A 27,324-nucleotide genomic window follows, 5' to 3' on the forward strand; every position below is an offset into this window, starting at 1 on the left:
AACTTGAATTTTACAAGAATTATTTAAAAGAGCAACACACAAGCTTCTCGCTCGTTCTTGTTATGATGAGACAGCTCTCCGAATGAGCGGTAGATTAAAAAAATGTAATGACTATTCAAAAGTGCTTCAATGTAAGTTTATTTGAATAAATGATTTTCTATTCTATTGTAATAAATGCTAGGATAATATTTTAAGAAAGATGTTACAAATGAATGTGGATGGTTATAAGGGCAGAGGAAGGCCAAAAAAGAGATGGATGGACTGTGTGAAAGATGATATGGTAAGAAAGGAAGTAAATAACGCGATGACTGCGAACAGGGATGAATGGAAGAGAAAGACATATTACGACGACCACAAATAAATGGGATAAGGAAGAAGCAGATGATGATGATGTAATAAATGCTAGCTATGACGAGTGTTGTTGGCCGTGTCGTCGAGACAGACCAACAGACACATGTACAGATTTTCGCATATACAATACTAGCTACTCGCCCCGGCTTCGCACGGGTGTACATGTATTATTATATATAAAACTTCCTCTTGAATCACTCTATCTATTTAAAAAACCGGTTCATAATCCGTTGCGTAGTATTAAAGATTTAAGCATACATAGGGACAGACAGCGACAGCGACTTTGTTTTATACTATGTAATGATTAGTACGCTGTCGTATATATATTTTTTATACTACGATGGTGGCAAGCATACGGCCCATCTTATGGTAAACAGTTACCGTAAGAACAAATTCATACAATGGGACGGACAGACAGCGACAACGATTGTTTTATACTATGTTATATGAAAAGAATACGAGCTGAGATTCTCGTCAGTTCTTCTCATCTCGAAATCATTACGAACTGACGGTGGATTTGATATATCATAAGAGTCTGTAATAGACCTACATGAATAAAGATATTTTGAATTTGAATTTGAATGGTTGGGTTCAGAAGGACTTGTATCCAGAGCTGTAAAACGTGAATTAAAAGAAAATACACTTATTGTAGCAGTGTGCGCCAGTACGGCGACAGTCCCGTTTCCTGTCAGCTGTCACTTTCACACTCACTTTCCACGCTCGGTGTGAGAGCTAGACAAAACGTCGACAGCTGCGATCTGTCACTCTCCAATTGAATGATGATAAAAAAGTTTGTGTAACTACGCCCAACGGCGGATCCAGGGGTCATGGGGGTCATGACCCCCCTCTGAGCTGGTTCCAGGACTTAGGTGGACCACTAATTAAACATAATAATTTTATTTATATATTTTGACACCCTACAGATTTCATTTACACCACCTACAGTTTTCATATACCTTCACAGTCTACCTAAAGGTTGCCTGTAAGAGATACGTCTACTACGTACGTACGTACTCATCATGTATAGATCTATACATATTAATAAAATTGGAGTGTCTGTTTGTAATGTTGAAATAACCGTTTTTTACTACATGCATATGAATATAAATACGGTACATACACCAAAATAACATTTTTTATAATTTTTGTGTCTGTCGGTCTGTTTGCTCCGACTAAATTTTGAAATGCTTGGACCGATTTTGGCGGGACTTTCTTTGGCAGAAAGCTGATGTAATAATGAGTAACTTAGGCTACTTTTATGTTAGAAAATGAAAGTTAAATTCCACGCTGACGAAGTCACAGGAACAGCTAGTAAAAAATATGACTATTCAAAAGTGCTTGTAATGAGTTTATTTGAATAAAGATTATTTCTATTTCTATTTCGGTGTCTCTGTATTGTTTTGTATGTATATTGATGTGGTTGCTTCTCTTTAAATTACAGATATGCGCGTGAGCCCCGGAGCGGGCGCCGGGCCGTCGGCGGAGCCCCCGCACATGAATCACGCGCCGCACCACCACCATATGGTGAGTATGGTTTCCAATCCCAGCAGGTGGAATATAGTTTTTGTTACCTCAGTTTTATTTTGTACTAGCTTTTGCCCGCGGCTTCGCTCGCGTTAATATATCCCCTTAGGGATGTAATTGTCAAAATCCTTTCTTAGGGGATGGCTACGTCATAGTAGCTTTATGTATGCAAAGTCTCAGCCCGATCAGTTTATAATTGACAAAGTTTCATACAAACTTTCATCCCCTATTTTATCCCCTTGGGGGTAGAATTAATCAAAATCCTTTCTTAGGGGATGCCTACGTCATAACATCTACCTGCATGTCAAATGTCAACCCGATCCGTCCAGTGGTTTGGGCTGTGCGTTGATAGATCACTATGTCAGTCAGTCATCTTTGAGTTATATATGTTTAAATGTTTTAAGTGTAAAATTGTATGGGTGCCCATAGAAAATGGACACCCATAGTACAAGCTGTGATCTGATTTATCCTAAACTAAGCAAAATTCTTACTTAAGTAAAATAGTAAACAGACTAAAATAGCAACTTAATTTTTTTTCTAAAAAAACGTAGTCTTAGATACTTCATATAACATTAGCTATCAGCGAGTGAAAGTCCCATTAAAATCGGTGCAGCCGTTTCAGAGAGTAAGAACAAACAGACAGACAGTATATTCTGTTTATTATATATGTAATGGGTGAGGTTTATTTTTATTAGTATGATTTTGTTTACCGTTCTATTCTAAGGACACGTACCACCTGTCTGGAAGTTATTTTATAAGCGATTAGGGCGCCTTTTGTACCTCTGTTAATTTTGTTTCCTGCAATTTATTTTGTACACTAAAGAATATATAAATAAATAAATAAGATTTAATTTTAAATAATAATAATAATAATAATATATTTTCATTTATAAGTAATTTTTTAATTCGCACACTCGCACACACACAAACACGCACACGCACACGCACACACGCACACATGCACACACACACACGCACTCATGCACACACACACACGCACTCATGCACACACATACACACACACTCACACGCGCACACTGCACTTACTTGGTTTCGGCCCGTAAGTGTGGAAAAAATTCAGCAAAAGCTGAGAGAGTGAGAAGATAAAGATAAGAAAAATAATAATATTTCTTTATTGGAACTCACAAATAATATTTTACAAATAAACTAGCATTTAGAATTAGTTTTGAACGTGGCGCTGCTCACGGACAGCGCCACGGTATGTGGGTAACTATATGACTAGTCAAGAACGTGTGCTGACTGCATTCCCAGGACACGAACCCGCTGGAGGGCCCCGTGGAGTCGCTGGTGAGCGCGGCCGGCTCCTCCGACGGGGAGCTCTCCTCCAAGGCGGGAGACAGTCCCAGCAGGAAGAGGAGGCGGATCTCCAGGCACCTGTCTTCAGGTAAAGCCCCTATCCAATCTGATAGAACCGTTCAACGAAATTAACTACCTGCCGAGGTTTCTTCTAGGGACAGAATAAAGCATGGGGTTTTTCAAAATACCCTTCTTGAAAAACCCCATGTTGTAGTCTACTTGACGGATACGACTTTAGTCTGAGGGCACTGCTAGGAGTTAGAATCTCGACTCGGATTTTCAGGCATTTGTCTTCAGGTAAAGCCCACATCTCCACCGATAGGCCCCTTTCAACGAAATCCACTTCCTGCCAAGGTTTTTTTCTAGAGACAGCATACAGCATGGGGTTTTTCAAAAAACCCTTCTTGAAAAACCCCATGTTGTAGTCTACTCGACACCGCTAGGAGTTCGAACCTTGACTCGGGTCGTCCCAGGCATGTGTCTGCAGGCCCCTTTCCCCACCGATAGGCCCCGTTCTACGAAATTAAGTACCTGACGAGGTTTCTTTTAGAGACAGAATACAGCATGGGGTTTTTCAAAATACCCTTCTAGAATAACACCATGTTGTGGCCTGCTTGAGGGGTATCCCCTGGGGTCGCGATTGATTGAAAACTCGTTCCCGTGACCCTGCACTATGACGGCGAGGAGGAATATCGTAGGGTTTTTGGTGAGTCGAAGTCTCACAGTGCCCGTCCGTCCAACCCTGGAGTCTCCATGAGGGAGACCCACGAAAAAAAAGAGAGTTGGGACCTCAACTTGGACCTCGGTTATTTCGATCGCCGTTTCAACTATTTCTTCTCATCAAATCAAATCAAAATGTCTTTATTTATGCAGGTCTATTACAGACTCTTATGATATATCAAATCTACCGTCAGTTCGGAATGATATCAAGATGAGAAGAACTGATAAGAAACTCAGCTCATATTCTTTTCAAATGAGCTTGTTATATGCCTATGTGGAATTTTAAATAATAAACCTTACAGACAGGTTCCTCCTGCCTATCCGTTGCTATAATTGTCTGTGTGACGGTAAACGGTAACAGTGGACTGTGTGATGTTGCAGGTGAAAGTAATGTCTCAGTGGCGGCACCGGCGGTGGAGCGCCGCACGCCGCGACATCACTACCAGCAGCCGTAAGTTCGATTCTTAGATATAGAAATAATCAAATTCAAATTCAAAATATCTTTATTCATGTATTCCATTACAGACTCTTATGATATGTCAAATGTAAATTTGACATATCATAAGAGTCTGTAAGAGTCTGTGTGTCGTCAGTTCGGAATGATTTCGAGATAAGAATTGACAAGAAACTCAGCTCGTATTCTTTTCAAATAAATGTTGTACATGTTTACAATAATACAGATTCATTTAAATTCAAATTTGGTAGAATAGAGTTACCACCAGCATATGCTATTGCAAAAGCAAATAGTCTAATCAGTGTTCGTAACAAGAACAGTACACCTAATCTTTATTCAAATAAACTCATTACAAGCACTTTTGAATAGTCATATTTTTATTCTACCACTCATTCGGAATGCAGACTCATCACAAGAAGAACAAGCGAGAAACTTGTGTGTTGCTCTTTTAACAAAGATCGTCCATCATTATATTCTTAAGAAATTTTCTTTTAATACAAACTGCCTATATTTATTTTATTAATTTACAACTTTTAATGAATGTTGTTTTAAGTGGATCTACATTAACAAGGATTAGGTATGCAACAATCAACATAGAAACAGCTACGCACTCAATCTTTGTTCAATCAGATAACATTGTCAGCGCTTTGAAGATTTTGTCTTCAAAAACATTATTATATATCTTATATATAAAATTCTCGTGTCACAATGTTAGTTACCATACTCCTTCGAAACGGCTTGACCGATTTTTATGAAATTTTATATGTATATTCCTTAGGTTTGAGAATCGGCTAGTATTTTTCATACCCGTAAGTGTTAAGGGTGACACACCCAATTTTTTTTTTATTATATTTCGTCATATTTTATATTCATTTTATTATTATTTAGGAATGAAAAATACATACAAACCTAAATTTTTACCCTTCTACCATGAACTCCTATTTTTTAATGATTTTAATTTATATAGCAACACAGCGTTTGCCAGGACAGCTAATCATTTATAAATTCTTCAATCACTATATAAGTGGTATGGTAAACAAGCTGATGGTAAGTGGTAACCGTCGAAGATATACACATCGTAGATCTCCCAAGATGTGATGAGTTTGTAATCTGGAATTTCTATAATTGAAATTAGAAGGTTTCTCGGTGATGGAAGGATTTGGGCTGATGATGTTACGAGTTTTATGCTTAGTGATGGAATTGAGGAATGCTGTAATGTTACTAATATTATAAACGCGGAAATATGTGAGGATGGATGAGATAGTGAGGAGTTGTATGACGCAGGCGGCGGATGCGGTACGTGGGCGGCGGAGGCGGTGCGGGCGGCGGCGGCACGTGGCACGAGCGGCTACTGGAGCCGCACGTGCCGCACGCGCACCACACGCCTCTCCTGCTAGACATCAACCAGGTCATTCTATTTACAAGTATTCTAGTGCTAGTACTATTAGTTGTAGATCCTATACAGCTTCACCGGATGAAGATGGAGGTGGGAGTAGCGGGTGCCCCAAACCTGTGGAATTGGTCGCAGATCCACTACAGTTTCACCGGGTGAAGTTGGAGGTGGGTGCAGCAGAAGCTCCAGATTGTGGAAAGACTTATGGAACGGTTAAAGACCGACTCCTGTTACACGGCATAGTCCCCGCCCTCGCCTCACCACCTTACTCATACCTAAAGTGCTCGATCAGGAGTCAATTATGACTTGGGATCTATTTGCAGTTATTCAATATTTGCTCACGATAAATGTACTAGTTTGATATTAAGTAGACTAAAGTGTAAAACTAAATTGAAACCATGGTGTGACCTATGAATTGATTTCTTTAAATAATATGTCTCATTTAAAAAAGTTATAAATATTATTTGTGTTATGAAACGGAGAGGGTACGATTTTGAAGGTGATAATGCCAGAGAGTCAAATTCAAAATTCAAAGTATCTTTATTCATGTAGGTCTATTACAGTCATAAGAGTTATTTATATTACTTATAACAAGAGTACCCAACTAAATTAAAATATGCAGTTATAATAAATTGAATGAGAATACCTATACTAAACATATTATTGTTTATTTTTACTGTTGAGGAAGTCGTTTGTATTTCAATGGTATATATTAACTTTCGACAGATGTCTCTGCGCGGGGCTCGACTAGGCGGTCTGGGCGGCGCGGGAGTGTGGCCACACCACCCGCACCCCGCGCACCACCCCCATCCGCATCCTCACCCCCACCCCCACCCTCACCCCGCGCACGCGCATCGCGACCATCCGCAGAGAACGCAGGTATGTGAAAGTCCACTCGTACAGATCTTCATCGTATATTCACAGTACTGAAAGTTTAAGGTAAAATTAAAAAAAAAAGATTGTCTAAATATTTGGAACATTATAAAAGAAAACCCAATCAATTATCAAATATGATTTAATTACTATCAGAATCATCATATATGAATCAGAAAATTTCTATTTCTATATAGATTTGAGTGGCGACTTCGGTCAAGTACCAATTTATGGGAAATACTCAGATTCTCTCAGATAAATTAAAGTAATAAATTTCTTACTTTAAAATTGGATATATTATGGTATCATAAAATTAAATATGGGTCCTATTTATACGCAATCACTGTTTTACTTGTTTAGTCTCATATTGCATACTTATATGGACGACATGACCAGAAGTATAAATGTACTTTAGGGTAAAGTTTGAAATTTGACTTCCCTGGTGCTTTTTTTTGTATCCTAATGTTTAAATGATGAAACATAAACGCATTTTAGTTCATATTACAATGCAATAGAGGTCAGATTATATCACTTTCATAAAAAAAACATATTAACATAGTTTTCTATAATGTTTAGTTCTTGTTCGAATCAGATGTTTGCAGGTATTATTATTCAAGTATTCTTTCAAGTGCTCACACTGTAGGTAGGAAGTGTTATTTTACATTTTACAACTTATACAGATATACATTACACAGTGAGAATACATTACAACATCAGCAACTAGTATCTGATAGTTAATACGACAGATTGAATGAGAATGGTACTTTGTTTCTTTCAACATACCCTTTTTTTAAACATGAATAAGTAAATGAAAAGAAAGATTCCAAAGCATCATTCTATATTCGTTCTGTAGTTACATTATAGAAGAAAATGCATCGTGTAATTTGCATTTTCCTCTAATATCATTCATATGATTTCATATGATACATTTTTGTGCCCAAATTTGCGATTTTGTTTATGCAGTTTATTATCATTTATTTCTAAGTGGGATATTCTTAAATTCTTAGGCATTACGATTGTCAATCTGGGCATAGCATATGTTACTAGAAGACTAAGTGAGTGAAGTGTATCCTTATTGTCAACTAAGGTCGTCTATATTGAAATACAATTAGTTTTAAGACTAGTTTTAAGTGACGGGGCGACCACTTCTACTCTCGTGTTGTTCTCTTGTCGACGCGCTTCACTCAGATCCTAGATAATCTCATCTCAACCCTCTTTGAAAATATTTTTGTTTAAATTTAAAAATGGTTTAGAATATTTGAAAAATAAAAATGTGCCTCTGCCTCGTTTACATTAATGAAGTATCTGCTAAGAGGCTTCTCGACATTTCCCTGATAATTTCGAGGGCTGTCTTTTATCTAAGAAGAGGCTAGAAATTAGATAGAGGGCCTAGTAACTTCGAGGTCTGTCTTTGCTATAAAGAAGTTAGTAGTGTCGTGAGGGTGAGGGGTCTGGGATGAGATGATGTAGGACGTGTGCGCTATATCGTGTGGGGCAGTGGTCGCCCGCGGCGGGGTGTGCAGCGGCGGCGGCCGCGCCGGCGGCCGACGTGTGGGGCGCCGCGCTGCTCCCCGCGCTGCCGCACCTGCGCTACCAGGTACCGCCCCCCTCCCCGCCTCCTCCACTCCTCACCTCCTCCGCTCCACCGCTCCTCGACTCCTCTCACGACTTTCGACGCTCTCGCGGTTCTTCATGCTAATCCAACGTCTTCATATTTGTCTGATCTTTTTATTTTATCGTCATGTACAAAACTCAGTAAATAGAAAACTGACGCAATCTCTATTTTTACAAATAAAGTAAAATAATCATCGTCATGTTTGTGACATGCTTTGGTTGAAGTAATACGGTCTATACGAACTATATTTTGAAGTATGTTAATATAAAACACAGTATAAGATTTACTGGTTTTTTCTTTTCATAATCTGTATTCAAATTTTTGTTTTCTAATTAATTTTTTTTTGTTGATAAATCTGAAGACGCCTATTTTGTAACAAATGACGTGACTAGTAACCTTACGCTTTAAACACTAAAGCATGTAAATATATGGTAAATGGCATGAAAAATCCGTACGGGAGCGCGTCGCGTCTGGTCATTTGGTGTATCGGCGTGCATGCCCACTGAGACTGTCTGAGCACTATCGTCTAGGTATACAAGTACCGAACGAGTGATGTAACCCGCTATAGCTTGTCCCGACTCGTTAGTGATTGTTCGGCGCACTCTAGTCCATATAACGCTAAATTAATATCTAAACAAGATTTTGTAACTAATTTGTGACATGGCTGGACCTCTGGCTTTTCGACTTGTATCTGATAGTAACCTTTGTCGAGGTCCGTAGTCGATTCTCTCTGCTGTGAGCTCTATCGGACCATTTGTTATGAATGATAAAATGTTGCAATGCTTAGTTAAATAAAAAGGGAAATGGTTCAGATGGCTCACTACAGGGTCCCTTGTTATGTGGTTTGGTCCTAGTTACAGCTTTAGGTTTTTGGTGCGTTTGTTCGCTTAGTTCACTCTTCCCGTCGTTGTCTCGAGGTTGAATTGTTACATTTGCGCTGATTTATCGCTGTTTTATTAGTTTTAATATCCGATCAAGATTTTGAAGGAATCGTTTATTGTCTATCATCAAATTGTAACAATTGTTGACTTTAAACGATGCCTTATCAAGTCTGAGTGTACAATCTGGCGTGCCTTGAATGTTGTAGCTACACTGCCACTATTATACGCAACTGTTCTAATCTTAGACCTCTTTTAATTTTTTCTCGAAATCTCTCCACAAGTACCATTTTAAACTAAGTTTGTAATCCATCGTAGCATTAGATTAACATTATCTACAAGGCTGAATTTTAGTCGCAATTTTAAACATCTATCCAGCCCACTGATACTGGCTATGTTACTACATTCAGCCTTTGAGATACTAACAAAAACTTAACGGAATGACCTGTGAGAGTACATTTAAAGACCTCAGCTTCTAAAGCTACAATATCATGGCACGTAACGTTCTGGAAGTGACCCTTCACAGCTTAACAATAGTTGGTGGCATCGATGTTCCGACGTAGCAGGGTTCACGAATTGTTATCGACATGAGCACAATATGCATGCCCAGATTAAAGTTTGTCAAATTGGTGAGAAGGATCTAGTTATGTTTAATTACAATAAATGTGGCTTGTATAAGTACTGCCGACTGTAGATATCTCTAATCTTATTGACGATTTCTTTCTCTGTTGTATTTTGACGTTTTCCGATACTGTGCAAATTGTCTTTTCTAATATTAAAATCGCTTTATTTATAAATGTTGTCACTATAATTATGAATTGGAATTGAAATATTTGTATTTGGTGCAAGTGGTCAAATGTTATTTCGTATATATGTTTCATGTTCTGTCTCTACAGCGTCATTGGAAACAAATTCTCAATTCCAATTCTTTAAAAAATGTTTATCAACACTCTTTTTCAATTCAACGAACTTATATCACGCCATCTGTTTCTGCGCAGGACGTACGCAAGTAAATAACACAAGCTTTCTCGAAATATATATTGGTGCAGACGTGCTGGTTACTCTTATTGTTGTATGGGACTATTGATGATTACTACGCTTTTAAAATTATTTTCCACAGCGCTAATTTATACACTAAAAGTACATTAAAAACACATTTCAATATATTCAATAACGTTAGGATATCTACAGCTTAAGCTTGCGGTGAAACCGCGTAGTCGTACAATAGTATTCTACGCTCGTTTTCTATAAGACTTATATATGTACCGGACATTGTTTGACTCCAAATTACTTCTATCTTAACTCTAGCAGCTATTTCTGTATGTATTGGAGTACCTTATCTGATAGATTTTACAGTCAGACAGCGTCCGAACTCAATAGTAACTGTTTGGGGCGGGACTACTAATTCCTGTTCATATAATGTTACTGCTGCCGAACCTCGTCGACTGCAGCCGTGGGAGTTCCTATTGCTTTAGTTTCTTCAAGATAATTTTGCTGTGTATTGTCTTAAATGAAATCATCAAACTTTCTGTTAATACATTTGCAATTTTCGTTGAATTAGTTTGTTCTTTAAGAAGTTTAGTTTAATAGAAAAAAAATAATGGATTGTTTTTACCAACTAAAGGAAATTTAATTTGTACGTATATAAATGAAAATCTATTTCCAAAACTTTGTAATTTGGAAGTTAATGAATTTTATTAATAAGCGTGTGTTATGTACAGTGCAATATATATTTATGTTCTAATCTGTGGTTTGATCAGATATTTTAAATATATTAAAATAGATTTGTAAATGTTGGGGTTCTCTCACGGCGCTTGGCTCCCCGGGGAGTTAACCGACACTACTTTTTTCAACTTGTGACAAAACACATCCGCTACTGAGCACCTGTCATGTTAGTTAAGCTTGGCTCCTGTGATTGTGGCCCAGAGCATGCACCGCAATAATATCTCTATTATAATATTTCTAAGGTTCAATTTTGTTCTCAATTGTAGTCTTAATTTTTTGGGCAAATTGTTCAGTTTCAATCAAGAAGTTAAAAAGTTAAATTCTATCATTAAATGACTAACTCTTTAGAAGAGGGTACATATATACTTATATTGAACTCTATTTCATTATTTCTATTAATATTACATATTCCATGGCTTAACTAAATATTTGGGAAAGGTAATTTTGGAATTGCATTGCGGTACGTGTTGCGGGGTGAAGCCAGGCGGACCGTAAGAGCTGCTAGATGCAGGCAGTGTGATTTAGCGAGGTGGTGGCTGCATAGAGATGTGTGCATCACTTGTAATACTATAATTACAGGATCAGAAAGCATTGCAATGTCGACTAATAGTTTTATTACGTTAACAATCAAAGATATGTCAATTCAAGTCGAATATTGCGGTCTATATTCTATATGTTGTCGGACTAAATATTTTTTTCTAAGTAAATGATGTCGTTAATTTCATAAATTCGTTTCCAAAAACTTTGTGCTGTAATATAGTACACACTTAGGGTCCGCAACATTATCATAATCCAAGTAGCAAAGACAATTTGATAAACTATTACAAGTACTCCTAAAACATCATTAGTTAGTACAACTAGTTCAATATTGCAATGTTTTCTTATCCTTACGTTATTTACCTTAATTAAATGTATTACATAGACTCCGTCTGCACAGTGCTTGGATGACATTAGGTACATGTCTGCGCGGGCGTTTGATTCTATTGGCTGATGCAGAGATACCACGTGATCTCGACCAATCAGAGCGCCGCAATCACCGATGCTCGCGTCTGATTGGTCGATATGTATGATGTGATATTTTCAAAAGCTTTTAGTGTCATGCGTTCAGTAATATGAATCTACCATTCAGTTAATGTTTTATTCATCTCACACTTCCGGACCGACTCTTTTTTTAAATACACAACTTTTTTTAACGAACTGTGCCGTAGTTCAGACGCCATTTTGTTTTGTAATGTGTATAACGTACGTGGCGTCCGGTCTCGGCGAGACAGCATGCAACACTCGAGCTCATGATGTTTGGTTCTGTACATACTGTACCGTGTACTGGTTTAGTCCGCTGCGATGACACTAGCAACACGGACTCTTTACAACTGACGGTCATCTCGTACTATTTCAAAGACTAACCGGCCGCCGTAAAGAGTTCAATAGTCCCGGTCGAGAGCGACCCTCCAAATATTTTCGTTAACTAACTCCCCACATTTAAAATTTTTATTACTATTCGTGTACCGCATGCGATTTTCCTCACTTTTGAATACCCTGTGAATGTGTTCCGTGTTTTACGTGTATAATAATTTCTGACTTTTGCAAAGTTTCGACTTGTGTAGTCCGCACCCCGACAGTCGGCCCGGCCAATGGCAGCGCGTCCTCGCGGTGTCATCGACCGGGACAACTCTAAACGCGTTCCACACTAGTCGACTTTTATCAGTCTCGCCACTCTGTTTATTTAAGATTTTGCCGCTAGCAACTCGAGCTTTGGTATTTTGTAGATTTACAATACAGAAAAATATTTGGCTGGTCGCTTCAATTTAGTATTTGGCTGTTTCCTAAGATGCTCTCTTTAATGTCAACAAATGAATAACAAATACTTTTCGTTGAGTACTTGAGTGTTTAAGGGTGCGGTATTAACCCGGGCGCTATTTTTTTTTAATAATAGTAGTAAGCACCAGGTTTTTTTCTCGTTCTAATTATTACAAAACATTTTTTAAACACTAATAATTTTTATGACATACGCATCGTTACATCCACACTGAGATGTTATGTAGAAATATTATGTGTACTAGCTTTTTATAATTTATATCTATATATATCATTAATTAATATTAAATGTGTTTAGTTTAATATTTATTTATTATATCGTTCATTATTTTGTCCTAGTGATGACTGACGCATACAATTTTATTTTCATTATTAAATATAGCTCTGGAGGGGTGCTGTTGTCAGAATTAGTGTTGCCAGTACTTAGATAGTTTCTAATATTGGTATATAGTTGTTTTAGAAGTGAATTTGTTAATTGCAATGAAGACAAAATGTGAGAGAGGATGTTAATTGGTATTGTTGCTCAATGAGAAGTTTCGGTTGCTAGAGAAATGTATCAGGGGGTGAAATTACATGTGTCTGCAATTAGGTAGTGCACAGTAAGCAGGCACGCGCCTGTACATCAGCTAGATGAATTGAGAAAGTAATGAATATGTTTTGGAAATAAGAGAAAGCAGCAGATTAAATATTAAAATATATTAAAATGATAAAATTTTCATGCTGACATTACAAACATTACAGAGATATTCAAAGTGACATTCTATAAAAATGTACAAACACCTAATTCTACGATGGCCAGCATTATACTTCCAACAATATGAACCATACAACAATGCTCTGATGGTGTAACGAATTTGATAAAATCAACTACAGTAATTAAATAAATAAATAATCTCATGACAATTCACACAGCGCCATCTAGTTCCAAGTTAAGCTAGCTAAAGCTTGTTTTATGGACAACTGATACAAATACATAGATATTTTTTTCGTAAATACATACGTATGATATATAGAAAACACCCAGAGCGATACCAACAATCATACTCATGAATACAAATGTTTGTGCCGTGCGAGGAATCGAACCCGCGAACATCCGAAGGCCGTCATTTATTACACTTACTTCTAAATACTTAAATAGTACAAGTTGTGGATGGTAAATTAATAAAAACTATGAAATATTTTTACAATAAACACACTTATATTCTGTCTCTCGGCTGCATCATTACAAGCTCCCAGGTTCTCAAGAAAGTAGGTCATAAACCTAATGGGGCGTGTACATACAACTCCTTAAATATTAAATAATGACTTATATACTTTAAAAAGGTTGTGTCTCCAAATCTACGCTATGAAATATGAACGTATATTAAATATATTTTTATGTAGATCCAACCAAAAGTTCAATAAAACGTTCTTCTTTGGGTTACTTTAAAATTTGTATATCAAACTAGGATATAAATAAACTATGGCGAAACTAAGCCTATGCACGACAAAAATCTGCCAAACTGAAGAAGAAACGCCACTACACATCCTATGCGGTTGTAACCCACTCATGCGTAAACGAAATATCTCCTTTGGAAAGTTTACACTGTATCCTGAGGAGATAAAAACCATCGCTCCTAAGAATATCCTTCAATTCTTGTCCCTGACGGGTCTAGGTAGCGAACTTTGAAAAGGGCGAGCACAATAGACCTATGTAGGTGCTAGAAACATCTGACAATAGCCTAAACAACTCAATCAACAAAATAAAAAAATAATTTATGTAGGTCGCAGTGTTACAGGTGCTTTGTAGACCCTGTAACTCTCCGACCTACATCTGACAATAGTCCAAATAACCCAATAAAAAAACTGGCATATACTACTTCTGACATCAGTAGCCGTTTATTTAGCTCACCTATATATACACTCACTATATATATTCAATATAGTATATATGTCATGTATAAAAGGACGAGACGAGAATCTTGCTTCCACGCCACGTTCTGTTTTATGTTTTGGTATCAGGATTATGTTTATTTAATATCGTACAACTGGATATAACAATATTTAATGTGACATCGATTTCAGTAAAGATTATTACCAAGTAGTATAGTTTTGTTTATCTGGATGACTTCTATGTATTACTAAACTGTCTGACCCGTGTAGACTTCGTCTGTTCCTTTCCAGACCTTTTGCAATATTTTTGCTCAACTTCTACTGGTCGTAGCGTAATGTTATATAGCTCAAAGGACTATACAATACAGAAATAGTTTTTCAATTCGAACCTGTAGTTCCTGAGATTAGTGCGTTCAAACAAACTCTTCAGCTTTATAATATTAACTTAACATAGACGTAGAGACTATATTCGTGATACGTGTGGTATCGGTTTTGGGAGTAAAGGGACTATGGATCGAGATTCCCAAAGCGTCCATCAGATAAGCACTTACCAATTGATTGAAGATTGTGATAAGAAGTTTTTTCCTGTACACCGTAGGGACAATCACGAGAAAAGAATTCATAATGAAGACTAACGTAAATTCAATATATGCGAGGATATATTAGACAGCATTTATAAAAAAAGATACGCATCTAGCAGATTTTCACAACGTATGGAGCTCAGAGTTGAAATGTGATGATTGTCCCAAAAAGTTTCGCTAGAAGCATCTCCTATATGATTATTTTAATTAGTTGAATTTTGTTGTGGGGTAGATACTATGTTGTTGGTTGAGACGATGTATATTGATAATATATATAATATAATAAATATATTGATCTTACATATATCTATACATATAAAATTGGAGCGTCTGTTTGTAATATTGAAATAAGTTTTTTACTACATGCATATGAATACAAATACGGTATATAGACCAAAATAACATTTTTTTAAATGTTTGTCTGTCTGTCTGTTTGTTCCGGCTAATCTGTGAAATGACTGGACCGATTTTAACGGGACTTTTTTTGGCAGGTAGCTGATGTAATAAGGAGTAACTTAGGATATTTTTATTTTAGAAAAATAAAGTTAAATTCCACGCGGATGAAGTCGCGGGTACAGCTAGTTATATACTAAATGACAATAGGAAAATGTAAGGTGGGGTGACACAGTTTAGACACGGCAGTGCTTAGTACACAATATTGAGTTTGTCTTACTAGACATTATTAAATGCAATTATTATATTGATGTATGTATTAATTTAACTATTGTATTTAATATATACAGTAGAATACTGATTATCCGAACATCCGATTATAGGAACATCGCTTATCCGATTATCCGGACATCCGATTATCTGAACATCGATTATCCGGACATCCCATTATCTGAACATCGATTATCCGGACATCGATTATCCGGACATCGATTGGCCGGACATCCGATTATCTGAACATAGATCACCACCAACAGAACCACTGGACGGATCGGGCTGAAATTTGGCATGCAGGTAGATGTTATGACGTACGCATCCGCCAAGAAAGGATTTTGATTAATTCTACCCCCAAAAAGATAAAATAGAGGATGAAAGTTTGTATGAAACTTTGTCAATTTTAAACCGATCGGGCTGAGACTTTGCATGCATAAAGCTACTATGACGTAGGCATCCCCTAAGAAAGGATTTTGATAAATTCCACCCCTAACGGGAGAAATTAACGCGAGCGAAGCCGCGGGCAAAAGCTAGTAGGGTATAAATTACAGCTATGCAAAGTCAGGGCGTGTTGCTAGTATATACATAGAAGTCATCCATATATTTAAATGTTTGAAATATCTTTCATAAATTACATATATTGGTATATCCGATACATATAGAGTTTTAATATAGAGTGTACGCCAGCGTTTCTGTACAATATATTACAAACAACTGTAGCATCGTTGATTTATAATAAGTTTATATGCATATCAATATATAAATGACTCTTTTTGAATACAATAGAATAGAAAATCCTTTATAATCAAATAAATTTAATTTAAACACTTTTGAATAGTTATAATTTTTTTTAATCTACCGCTCATTCGGAAAGCTGTCTCATCACAAGAAGAACGAGCAAGAAACTTGCGTGTTGCTCTTTTAAATAATTTTTTTGTTACTTTACATTTTTAAGTTTAAGTGTGTCAATACAAACTACCTAACTACCTCTAAAGAGTCAAATATTATACATATGTTGTAACTGGCTAATCAGATATGTATTTTATATTCTAAATATGTATTTGAATTTATAGTTCCTTTTTAGATTCTTGATTTGATATTTCAATTCATTCTTTCTGTTGTCAATATGTTAGTTCTCTATTATTATTATATTTTCTCCGTTTTACCAAGTCTTTTTTTCTTATTTCTACAACAACATATATCATACATATATATATAATAATTGTTGAGAGCGTGGACTGTAGGCTGGTGATGATAAAAACACCATTGCTGGACCAATTCTATTTAAATTATACAATAACTTAATTACACTGAGCAACGTATAGCGTCTGTTAGACGTGGAAGAAAGTGAATTAAAAAGGATTTCAGTAGTGCTACCCTCTAGCCCTCATGCCATGGTATTACCATAGACATAAACATAAAATGATTACTTGTTGCTAGCAACAATAATAATTATAGTATAAATTCTTAAAAATGTAATTCTGAAAACATTTATTTAAAAACAACTCGCAAGTTTCTCGCTCGTTCTTCTTGTGATGAGTCTGCGTTCCGAATGAGTGGTAGAATCAAAATATGACTATTCAAAAGTGCTTGTAATGTGTTTGTTTGAATAAAAATTATTTATATTTAATATTTTGTTTATTAATAAAAAAATTAGGAAATGATATATACAATTTTTGAGTGATAATTAAATATGCTGAATATTTAATTATCACTCAAAAAGATAAAAGGGGTTTAATTCATATCGTAATACATTGATAATGTTTATCAATAATACTATTTTAATAAAATTATGTAGAAAACATCAAACACTGTGTGATGTAAAATGAATAAATTACAATTATTTTTAAACTTTGTTTAATATGACAGCGCGTGACCACGGCTAGTGCGACCTAGTCGAAACGTCGAGAGAGGTAAATACCTTTATTAACCGTAAAATTATTCGTGTTAAGACCCGGTTAATAATATAAACAATGTTCATACTATATACAGGGTGTCCGGTAATGAATGGTTAACCTTGAAACGTCTTATAGTTAAACTTATGGCCGTCCTAAAAAAATACGAAACAAAATATATCACAAGTAGTGCCTTTTTTATCTTCATTTTAAAGAAGTAATTTTTTTTTATCTTATTTTACTGTCCTGATCACTGTGACCAGAAATTAATGAATTCTATTAGTTTTATGTTGTTTTCTTATTATACACTAACTGTGCTGATAGACAGAAAGTTAATAGTATGACTAACTATTGCAGTTTTTTTTTTATTAATGCCCAAACTAATTTATTTTTTAAATATGCAAAAAAAATTTTTTTTATGAAAGTTCAAACCTCTTGGCCATAAAAAAATATATAATTACATGTGTTACCAATAATTTTAAAATAATGTCTGTTTCAAGTATATTTTACAATAGTACAACTCATAACTGTAGCTACCATAAATAATGACTTATTGCCATTAATGTGGAAAAGGAGAAAATTTGGCTAAATAATAAAATTTGTAATATGGGAACATTTTTAAAATTAAATTGTATCTCATCATTGGAGTATAATTCATTAATTAGTAATCAGTAGGCAAAAGCTAGTCACCAATAATCGGCCAGATGAAAATGGATTACACTTAGGGAAACGCGGCAAGTTTGGTACAGGGTGGCAAAACAAGCTTTCGCGCTCGCGCCCTACTCAACAGTGACGTAGCGCAGCTTTGTCCTTGTGCTTTACCCTTTTTTTTTTTATGGGAAAGGTAAGGTTCCAGTACCGAAACATCCGCCTTTATGAAATGTGCGGACGAATACTGTGGGACCCGACCCACCAAAACCCCCCGGTGTTCGGCTCATACACGATAAGTCGCCGACGTCTCGGGTTCGCTACCGTACTCGGCCGAGACGCGGTCGCGTTAAACGTGCTTTACCCTTTTTTTTTACGTGGGGTAAATCTCTCATTGAGAACCGGCCATCTCAGGGGTTGGACGGACGGGTACTGTGAGATTCCTACTTATCAAAAACCCTACGATATTCCTCCTCGCCGTCATAGTGCCAGGGTCGCGGGATCGAACTGGCAATCGCAAGCGGGCCCTCCTCAACGCGTGGGGGGAACTCTTCCCAGTTCCCCCACCTTCGCCCACCGTGGGGAAGACGCACCGGAATACGGGATGCGCCTCCCCCCTGTCTCTGCTCCTCTAGTGTGGACGGCAGACTTGAACAAACCTTCTTTACCCTGTACCGACCTCACCCAAGCGACCTTGACGTTTCCGACCAACGATAACAGATGGAGCTATTCTAAGTTGAAGTTAATCAATTGAGCGTCTTTGTTGATTCTGCGACATATATATATATATTTTTATACTATATATTACATTGTAAATTCCGTGTTTTATTCAAATGAAAACACAGCTGTAAAAAAAAACAATACAAATATAATAATTATATTTAAAACAATAACAAATATTTTAAATATCGTATTACATAAATAAAAATAAATGTCTCGCATAGTTATCCTGGTTCAAAAGTATATTGATATGCATATTGAAGTTCAAAAGTGTTGTTCAATCAAAAAAAAGTGTAAATTGAACGCTGGCGCGCACTAGTGTAGTGCGGCGTGGCGCGCACAGTGACGCTGTCTGCGGCGCTGTTGTGTGAGCGTGTGTGCGTGTGTATAGATGGGCGGCGTGTACGCGGGGCTGCAGTACCACGGGAGCTTCGCGCCGCCCCCGCCCCCGAGGGGGCCGTTCGCCTCCCCCCCGCACCCGCCGCACCCCCACTACCTCACCAACTCGCAGGTGCGTAACGATTTTGTCAATCCGTCCCTTAACACCCTCAGCGCCAGATCCTAAGTGACCGTTTAAAAATAAAATCTATTATTTTTTTGTAAAATCACCGATTCCAAGATTATTTACATTGTAAAAATGCTACAGGCCAAGGCTTTCAGTTGTGTAATAGATGTATAGAGGACGTGTTCCTAAAGGATACACAACGTGTTTACTAAGTAGAGAGATGTGTATACTTTTGAATACAGTGTTCCAGACACTGTGTGAAAAAAAGATACACATTTTTAACAAAATGATGTCTATAGTGCTGTTCATATATATTGGCGACGGTTACCATTTACCATCAGGCACCGTTATCTTGTTATCATTACTATTTCTTAGAAATAAAATATTTAATGTTAAGTTTTTTAACATTTGGTCCTTCGAGCCGGAGAATTATAACTCAGACATATTTTCGGAGCGCTGGCCAGATTCCACGATCTTCCGTCAAGCATAAAATTAACTCACACTTCAGGTCCATACAAATCTAAATATATATAACTCAAACTCCTTCCTTTGATTTGGAGTGCCATATACACTCGCCACCTGAAGCCACCTGGGCCAGTGAAGCTGTAAAGTCCAGCTGCAGCCAACAGCATTAGAGTAGTCATAGTAAAAATAATAATAAAAACATTTGTATTCTGTCTGTCAATCTATATAATTTCAAGCTCCCAGATTCTCGACTAGGTAGGTCATAGACCTAAACCTTAAAGGGACGTGTATACACATCCCCTTTTAAATACGTATGTGCGTTGGCAGCGCGCGGAGCCCGGCCGCCTGGAGCTGCTGGGCAGCGGCGAGGGGGCGCTGTCTCCGCTGCAGCCGCCGGAGCTCCACCACGCGCCGCTACTACTAGCACCGGAGGTAACGTAACATTTAACAATAACTAACTGTGTCGACACAATAATTAGTAATCGGCATCATTACATAGTATAAAACTAGCTGTCTGTGTCCCTATATATGCCTAAATCTGGATTTTGAAGCGTTTTTTTCAATAGGTGGAGTGATTCAAGAGGAAGGTTTATATATATAATACATGTACACCCGTGCGATTCCGAGGCGAGTAGCTCGTAACGATATAAGTTTAAAATATAATAAAAATATCTCAGGACAATTCACACAGCGCCATCTTCATCTTCAATTCGTTATCATCACATCATCGAATGAAGAATTTTTTATGAACATGATTGTTGGTATAAGTGTGGATTGTGTGTATGTATGTGTATGTTGTGTGGTTGCAGGCGCGAGGCGCTCCCCTCGATCTGATGCCGCATCACGCGCGGCACGCCCTCACACAGCATCACGTGAGTCTACTCATACCATTAAAATAGAATAGAAAATCATTTATTCAAATAAACTTAATTTAAGGACCTTTTAATAGTCATAACATTTTTTTAATCTATCCCTCATTTGGAAAGCTGTCTCATCACAAGAAGAACGAGCGAGGATCTTGTGTGTTGTTCAAGGACCCATAAGTAAAGCCCTTATAACACCGTAGATTGGTTCTATGTTATAGAAAAACGCGTTGTAGGAGTATTTCCGTACAATGTATTCCCGAGCAAAGGACACGGAGTTAAAGTATATAAATGTATACTAATATTATAAAGCTGAAGTCTTTGTTTGTTTGAACGCGCCAATCTCAGGAACTACTGGTTCGAACTGCAAAATTCTTTTTGTGTCGGATAGTCCATTTGTCGAGGAAGGCTTTAAGCTATATAACATTACGATACGACCAATAGGAGCGGAGCATCAGTAAACAATGTTGCAATAACGGGGAAAATTATATATATGTTAGGGCTTCCGTTGCGTGCTCTGCGTAAACGGTTCAAGTTGCCTAAAAAGTATATATCGATAGTGTTTTTGTTAACCACGCGGACGAAGTCACGGGCACAGCTAGTCTATATATGCCTATTTATTTGCATGACAACAAAAGCTATCCACCTCGAGCTAGTTGGTGACATAATGACAGAAAGTTTCATTTCGTCATTTAAAAGATCGATGTTAGGAGCTGTGGAGTAATCATGGAACTAATTTATATAACAGAGAGAAACCTATTTGAGATGTAGAAATAGGCTAGAAACGAACTTCCGGAAGAATTGAGAATTTTGTTGGATGATAGAGAATATATACTGGCGCTGGCGCTACAACTGGCGCTCCAAAGTTTTGGGGGCACGTGGGAAGCTGAAGTGAAATCTGATAAGTATCACCTTAAGCGTACACTTGGAGATACCACGCTTACTTTCGAGGAGTTATACACTTATTTTATAGAAAAGATTAGATTAGGACTTTGCTTGGAAGCAAGCAGGCAGCAGGCAGTATGAACAGCAAAATAGCACAAAAAAACAAAAGTCTCAATAGAGGACTATAAGAATACACTTACTTTAGTAGAGGTTTGACTTAATTCTCTTTTTTCTTAATCAATTGTTAAAGTTTGTTTTGAGTTCTATATCTTGCAATGAAGTATATATATAAAAAGATCCGTGTTGGTGTGGTTCCAGCGGCGGAGCGGCGGCGGCGTGGGCGTGGGCGTGGGCGGCGGCGTGGGCGTGGTGGGCTCCGGAGCCCGCGCCGCGCGGCCCTACGTGCGCCACCCGCACCGCTGGCACCACCACCAGCACCACCAGCACCACCACCACCCGCACGCCCTGCACCTGCACCCCCAGGTGACACACGCCCACACACCACCTCTAATACATTACCTGAATAACAACTCAAATCAACTGGCCCCAGCCAGAGCCTACTCTCTTCTTACACTCCGCTGAAATGAACTTTAAGTTATAGTGCATAAAGTCTATTTTTAAATAAAAAATAAAGACACCATACTCACTTCGACACTACCACAATACTTGTCCAAAGTACGATGACTGAGTAACAACTCAGATGAACTGGCCCAAGACAGAGTCCTCTCCTCAATTCTGCCACTTGTTAGCGACTGAAAATAAACTTTAAGTATTAGCGCATAAAGTCTATTTTTGAATTTAAAATAAATGACCCACCCACTGAACTGCAACTTACCTTCACTAAAACGTCAGCTGTTCGACCGTCTATTTTCAGTAATGTCCCTGATTACCCCCTTGTTTTATTTATCGTCCCGCCCGTGTGCGTATTTACGTACGCACGTATTCGCGTGCGTGCTTGTGCACGTGTGTGCGTGCAGCATTTTATGTCCCACTACTCTTGAAAAACCGGAAGTAATATCACACATTTTATATGGAATGAGACTTAGGAAAACACACATAATATTGCATGTGTTTATTTTTATTTCCGACCATGAACGCGTCGTGGATAGTCGATAATATATCTGATTGTATTACTTGTTGTTACTGGTACGGGCACGTGCGTGCTCACGTGCCTGTACGTTTGCATGCACGTGTAAGTGTAATTTTTTTTTTCAAACTAATGCTGTTGGCCACAGATGGCCTTTATAGCTTCACCGGACGATAGGGGCGAGTGCAGATGGCACTCCAAACCGAAGGACAGACTTATGGAGCGGCTGAAGGTCAACTCCTGTCTGACGGATACGAATTTAGGTCGTCGTAATTTCGATCCCCGTTTGAATGGAGGCGTGGGCGTGTGTTTTATCGTTGTAATGTTTCTAGTTAATCTAAAGGCGTTTGTTTCCCTGTGTCAGGGTGGCGGGGGCCTGGTGGGCGCGCTGCCGCACGTGCAGCAGCTGCACGTGGCGCCGCCGCTGTCGCTGCCGCCGCCGCCGCCGCCCACCTACCAGGTGACCACTCATACAACACTCATACAACACCCATACAACATATACTGTACTAGTGCAGCAGCTGCACGTGGCGCCGCCGCTGTCGCTGCCGCCGCCGCCGCCGCCCACCTACCAGGTGACCACTCATACAACACTCATACAACACCCATACAACATATACTGTACTAGTGCAGCAGCTGCACGTGGCGCCGCCGCTGTCGCTGCCGCCGCCGCTGCCGCCCACCTACCAGGTGACCACTCATACAACACTCATACAACACCCATACAACATGTACTATATTATATTAAAAAACATGTTTGTATTTGTAATTAACGCTTTTTTTTATACTACGACATTGGTAACCAGCATAGTTAACCAGGTTACGGTTTATGAGGTTACGGTTATGGCGGATAACCGTAACATATTACCGGCGTGTATTTTATACCGCGCTGGCAACCGACTCATTCGGCCACCAATCGTGATCCGTGCGTATGGCGTTGCAGCTGTTTCTGAATCTGATGGCGATATTTACACTGTTACATGACTACTTTTTTTTATTATTTTACGACGTCGGCAACCAAGCAGTTTTTAATCGGCTGGCAACCTCGTAACTTACAACTGTCGTATAACTCGTGTGACCGGCGTGCGCCGCAGGTGGTCCTGAACCTGCTAACGATATTTTCACTGGTATATGGTTACTTTTTTATACCACGACACTGGCGACCGATCGTTCGGCCACCGACCGTGACCCGTGCGTCCGTCGCCGCAGGTGTTCCTGAACCTGCTGGCCATGTTCCCGCTGTCCCCGTTCGCGGAGCCCCGCGGGGAGGAGCCCCCCGCCTCCCCCGAGACGGAGAACTACGAGGCGCTGCTGTCGCTGGCGGAGCGGCTGGGGGAGGCCAAGCCGCGCGGGCTGGCGCGGCATCAGATCGAGCTGCTGCCCAGCTACAAGCTGCAGCCGCACGCGCCGCGCGCGCGGCAGCAGACCTCGTGCGTGGTGTGCATGGCGGAGTTCGAGCCGCGCCAGACGCTGCGCGTGCTGCCCTGCGCGCACGAGTTCCACGCCAAGTGCGTCGACAAGTGGCTGCGGGTGAGTCCTACTGCGGCGCTCTACACCGCAACGGTACCGCGCTACGGCGGCCTACACCGCACTATACCGCGCTACAGCGGCCTACACCGCACTATACCGCGCTACGGCATCCTACACCACACTACAGCGTTCTTCACCACACTATATCACCCTACAGCTTCCTATACCACACTACACCACTCTACAGCGTCCTACATCACACTACACCACTCTACAGCGTCCCTACATCACACTATACCACCCTACCCCACACTAAACCGCTCTACATCACACTACAATACACTACACTACACTAATTCGGAAGTCAAACCTACACTAACTACTTTCCTTCATGAGCGTATAGTTTGAATATACTGATGAAGGTTTAAAAAATATATGACTCTTATTACTACTACACTTCACGACTACACACTACCGTCCGGATACTAAACAGAAATTATGTTTATTCAAATAAATTTAATATTTATATTTGAGTAATTGAATGAAATATATACCTAATGTAATTTTTTAAATTCTACTACTCATTCAGAACGCTGAAACACTGCTGAACACTACGCACTACAATCTGTATCATCAAAAAATAATAATGAATTTGATGTATTAACACGTGTATGTTTGTCCGGACAGTCAAATCGAACGTGTCCAATATGCAGAGGGAACGCGTCCGAATACTTCAACAACTCGGAGTGACTCGACGCCGCCGGCCGCGCCTGCGAGCCGGACGCCTAGCCGGACGCGGCCGGACGGTAGCCGGACGGTGCCGGACGACGCCGTACGTGACCGGACGGTCCCGGACGCGGCCGGACAGTGCCGGACGGTGCCGGACACATCCGGACGCGGCGCCGGCACTACCGCGCACGAAGCTTGGTCTTGTGTATACGAGTGTGCGCGTATAAGCAATAATTTGTCATATAAAAAAAACTGGCTTCTACAAGCATTCCGTCTCGACGTCGTGTTGTTGTCTCTTTCACACGAATTTAGAGTTTTATAATGTACTTGCGGTGTTTCTTACCTTAAAATTTGTAGCGCAAATTTCGACTCTACTGTACAACGGGATACGGTTTATTTTAGCTTGTGTATAGAGACGGATCCCAATACGGCACTACACGTAGCTGGTATGTAAAGCTTTCTTACACCGAGACAGTTTTATAGGAAACGCTGAGAATTATATATTTATATGGTAGAGGTATATGTAGGAGTGTTACCGGTACGCGAATATGAATCTTATGTGAAGCGGATAAGGTCTAGTGCGGTAGTGTAAGTGCCAGGACGCTTCGAGTGCGATTGCCAAAATATGAATTTCTATTAATTATTTCGTTTCGTCGCTTTAGTGTGTCACAGTTGGCGGCTCCCGTACATATGGCTGTATACAGTTTTGTCCTTGCCCATTAAAAAAAGTAAATATCGAACGTTTAATTTAAATTATATTATCTCTAAAAACATACATTGTAATTTCGACTCTATTATGCTACGGTTAAAGTCGATTTTCCAATGTAATATATGTTTTAACCAAATTGGTTGATAGTCTTGATTTTTTAAATACCGTTATTTGAATTTCGACTTTATAGTGTTAGGTTTAAAGTCGTGAAGTCGTAAATTTTACAATGTATGCATAGAACCCTTAATTTTAAATTGCAATATCTCTAAAAACATACATTGAAATTTCGAATTTATAGTGTTTGTATTTAAAGTTGATTTTACAATGTATGTATATTTTGTTACCAAATGGTGGATTTAAAAAAAACAATCATTGAAATTTCGACTCTATAGTGTTATGTTTAAAGTCGATTTTACAATGTACGTATATTTGAATAATGAATAATATTGAATGAAAGTCACATGTGTAGCTTGTATATGAACAGCCGAGAGGCGCCGGGGCCGCCAGCGTTGTATAGTACTGTTTGTAATGTTGGAGTTACCGTGGCCGGTTGGATCACAACTTTATAAATATTAGTTCTAAGTGTACATTCATAGTCCGCGGCCTTAGTTCTGTGTGTGTGTCTGTCCGTATACATATAGTGAACCTGTGTGGGTAGGCGTGCGAGTGACGCTCGGTGGCGATACATAACAATACACACTTGTTTTGTATATATACTAGCTGTGCCCGCCGCTTTGTTTGCGTAGCGCACGCAACTGAAGCCCTCAAATATGAATTTTTGCAATATTTTTCATTGCTTCGCTTCTATTGGTCGTATCGTAATGTTATATAGCTTAAAGCCTTCCTCGACAAATGGACTATCCGACACAAAAAGAATTTTTCTATTCGAACCAGTAGTTCCTGAGATAAGCGCATTCAAACAAACTAACTCTTTAACTCTTCAACTTTATAAGCTTTTTATTTATATATAAAATTCTCGTGTCACAATGTTAGCTACCATACTCCTTCAAATCGGTCTGAGAATCGTCTCCTATCTATTTTATCTATTTCATTATATCCCTAAGTGATAAGGGTTGTCGACCCCTAACATTATTTTGTTTGGGCAAATTTTTTTTATTATATGTCATTAAAAATACATACAACCCTATATTTTCACCCTTCTATCACCAACCCCTATTTTCTAATAGCGATTTTAATTGATATGGCAAAACAACGTTTGCCGGGTCAGCTAGTATTATTATATATTTATATTCATAGTTACTTATCAAATAAACAAAGTGTTGCTATATGAATCGCCGCCGGGTTTGTTTGTGATTTACTGTGAATAGGTGTGCATTCTTTAACTGCTCGCTTGTGACTGCGTGGTGTTGGCAATGCATCGCAATGTGGACGTGTTTGGTAAACGGGATCGGTGCTCGCGTGAACTGGGCCGGCGGTGAGCAGACAGTTGACTTTTGCTTTTGCCCCGCGTTAAATTTCAATATAAAATATAGCCTATCCGTCATTCTGATATATTAGCTATATTATTGTAAAGTTTCATCAAAATCCGATCAGTAGTTTTTGC

At 38.7% G+C, this 27,324-nt stretch overlaps 1 protein-coding gene across 1 annotated transcript in view; it reads left to right on the forward strand.

The window, feature by feature from the left end:
* Positions 1-26,692, forward strand: part of LOC131840696 (uncharacterized) — a 94,706-nt gene extending 68,014 nt beyond the window's left edge. The window contains 12 exon segments of the mRNA XM_059188883.1: positions 1,793-1,875; positions 3,148-3,280; positions 4,294-4,363; positions 5,651-5,774; positions 6,486-6,638; positions 19,439-19,558; positions 20,345-20,449; positions 20,827-20,889; positions 22,084-22,248; positions 23,217-23,312; positions 24,062-24,382; positions 25,010-26,692. Coding sequence (XP_059044866.1) covers positions 1,793-1,875; positions 3,148-3,280; positions 4,294-4,363; positions 5,651-5,774; positions 6,486-6,638; positions 19,439-19,558; positions 20,345-20,449; positions 20,827-20,889; positions 22,084-22,248; positions 23,217-23,312; positions 24,062-24,382; positions 25,010-25,072 — 1,496 coding nt within the window. The 3' untranslated portion in view covers positions 25,073-26,692.
* Positions 26,693-27,324: the final 632 nt, after the last annotated feature.

This window comes from Achroia grisella, unplaced genomic scaffold (genome assembly GCF_030625045.1).
Source record: "Achroia grisella isolate CSIRO2021 unplaced genomic scaffold, CSIRO_AGI_Agris_v1 utg149, whole genome shotgun sequence".
Classification (NCBI taxonomy): domain Eukaryota; kingdom Metazoa; phylum Arthropoda; class Insecta; order Lepidoptera; family Pyralidae; genus Achroia; species Achroia grisella.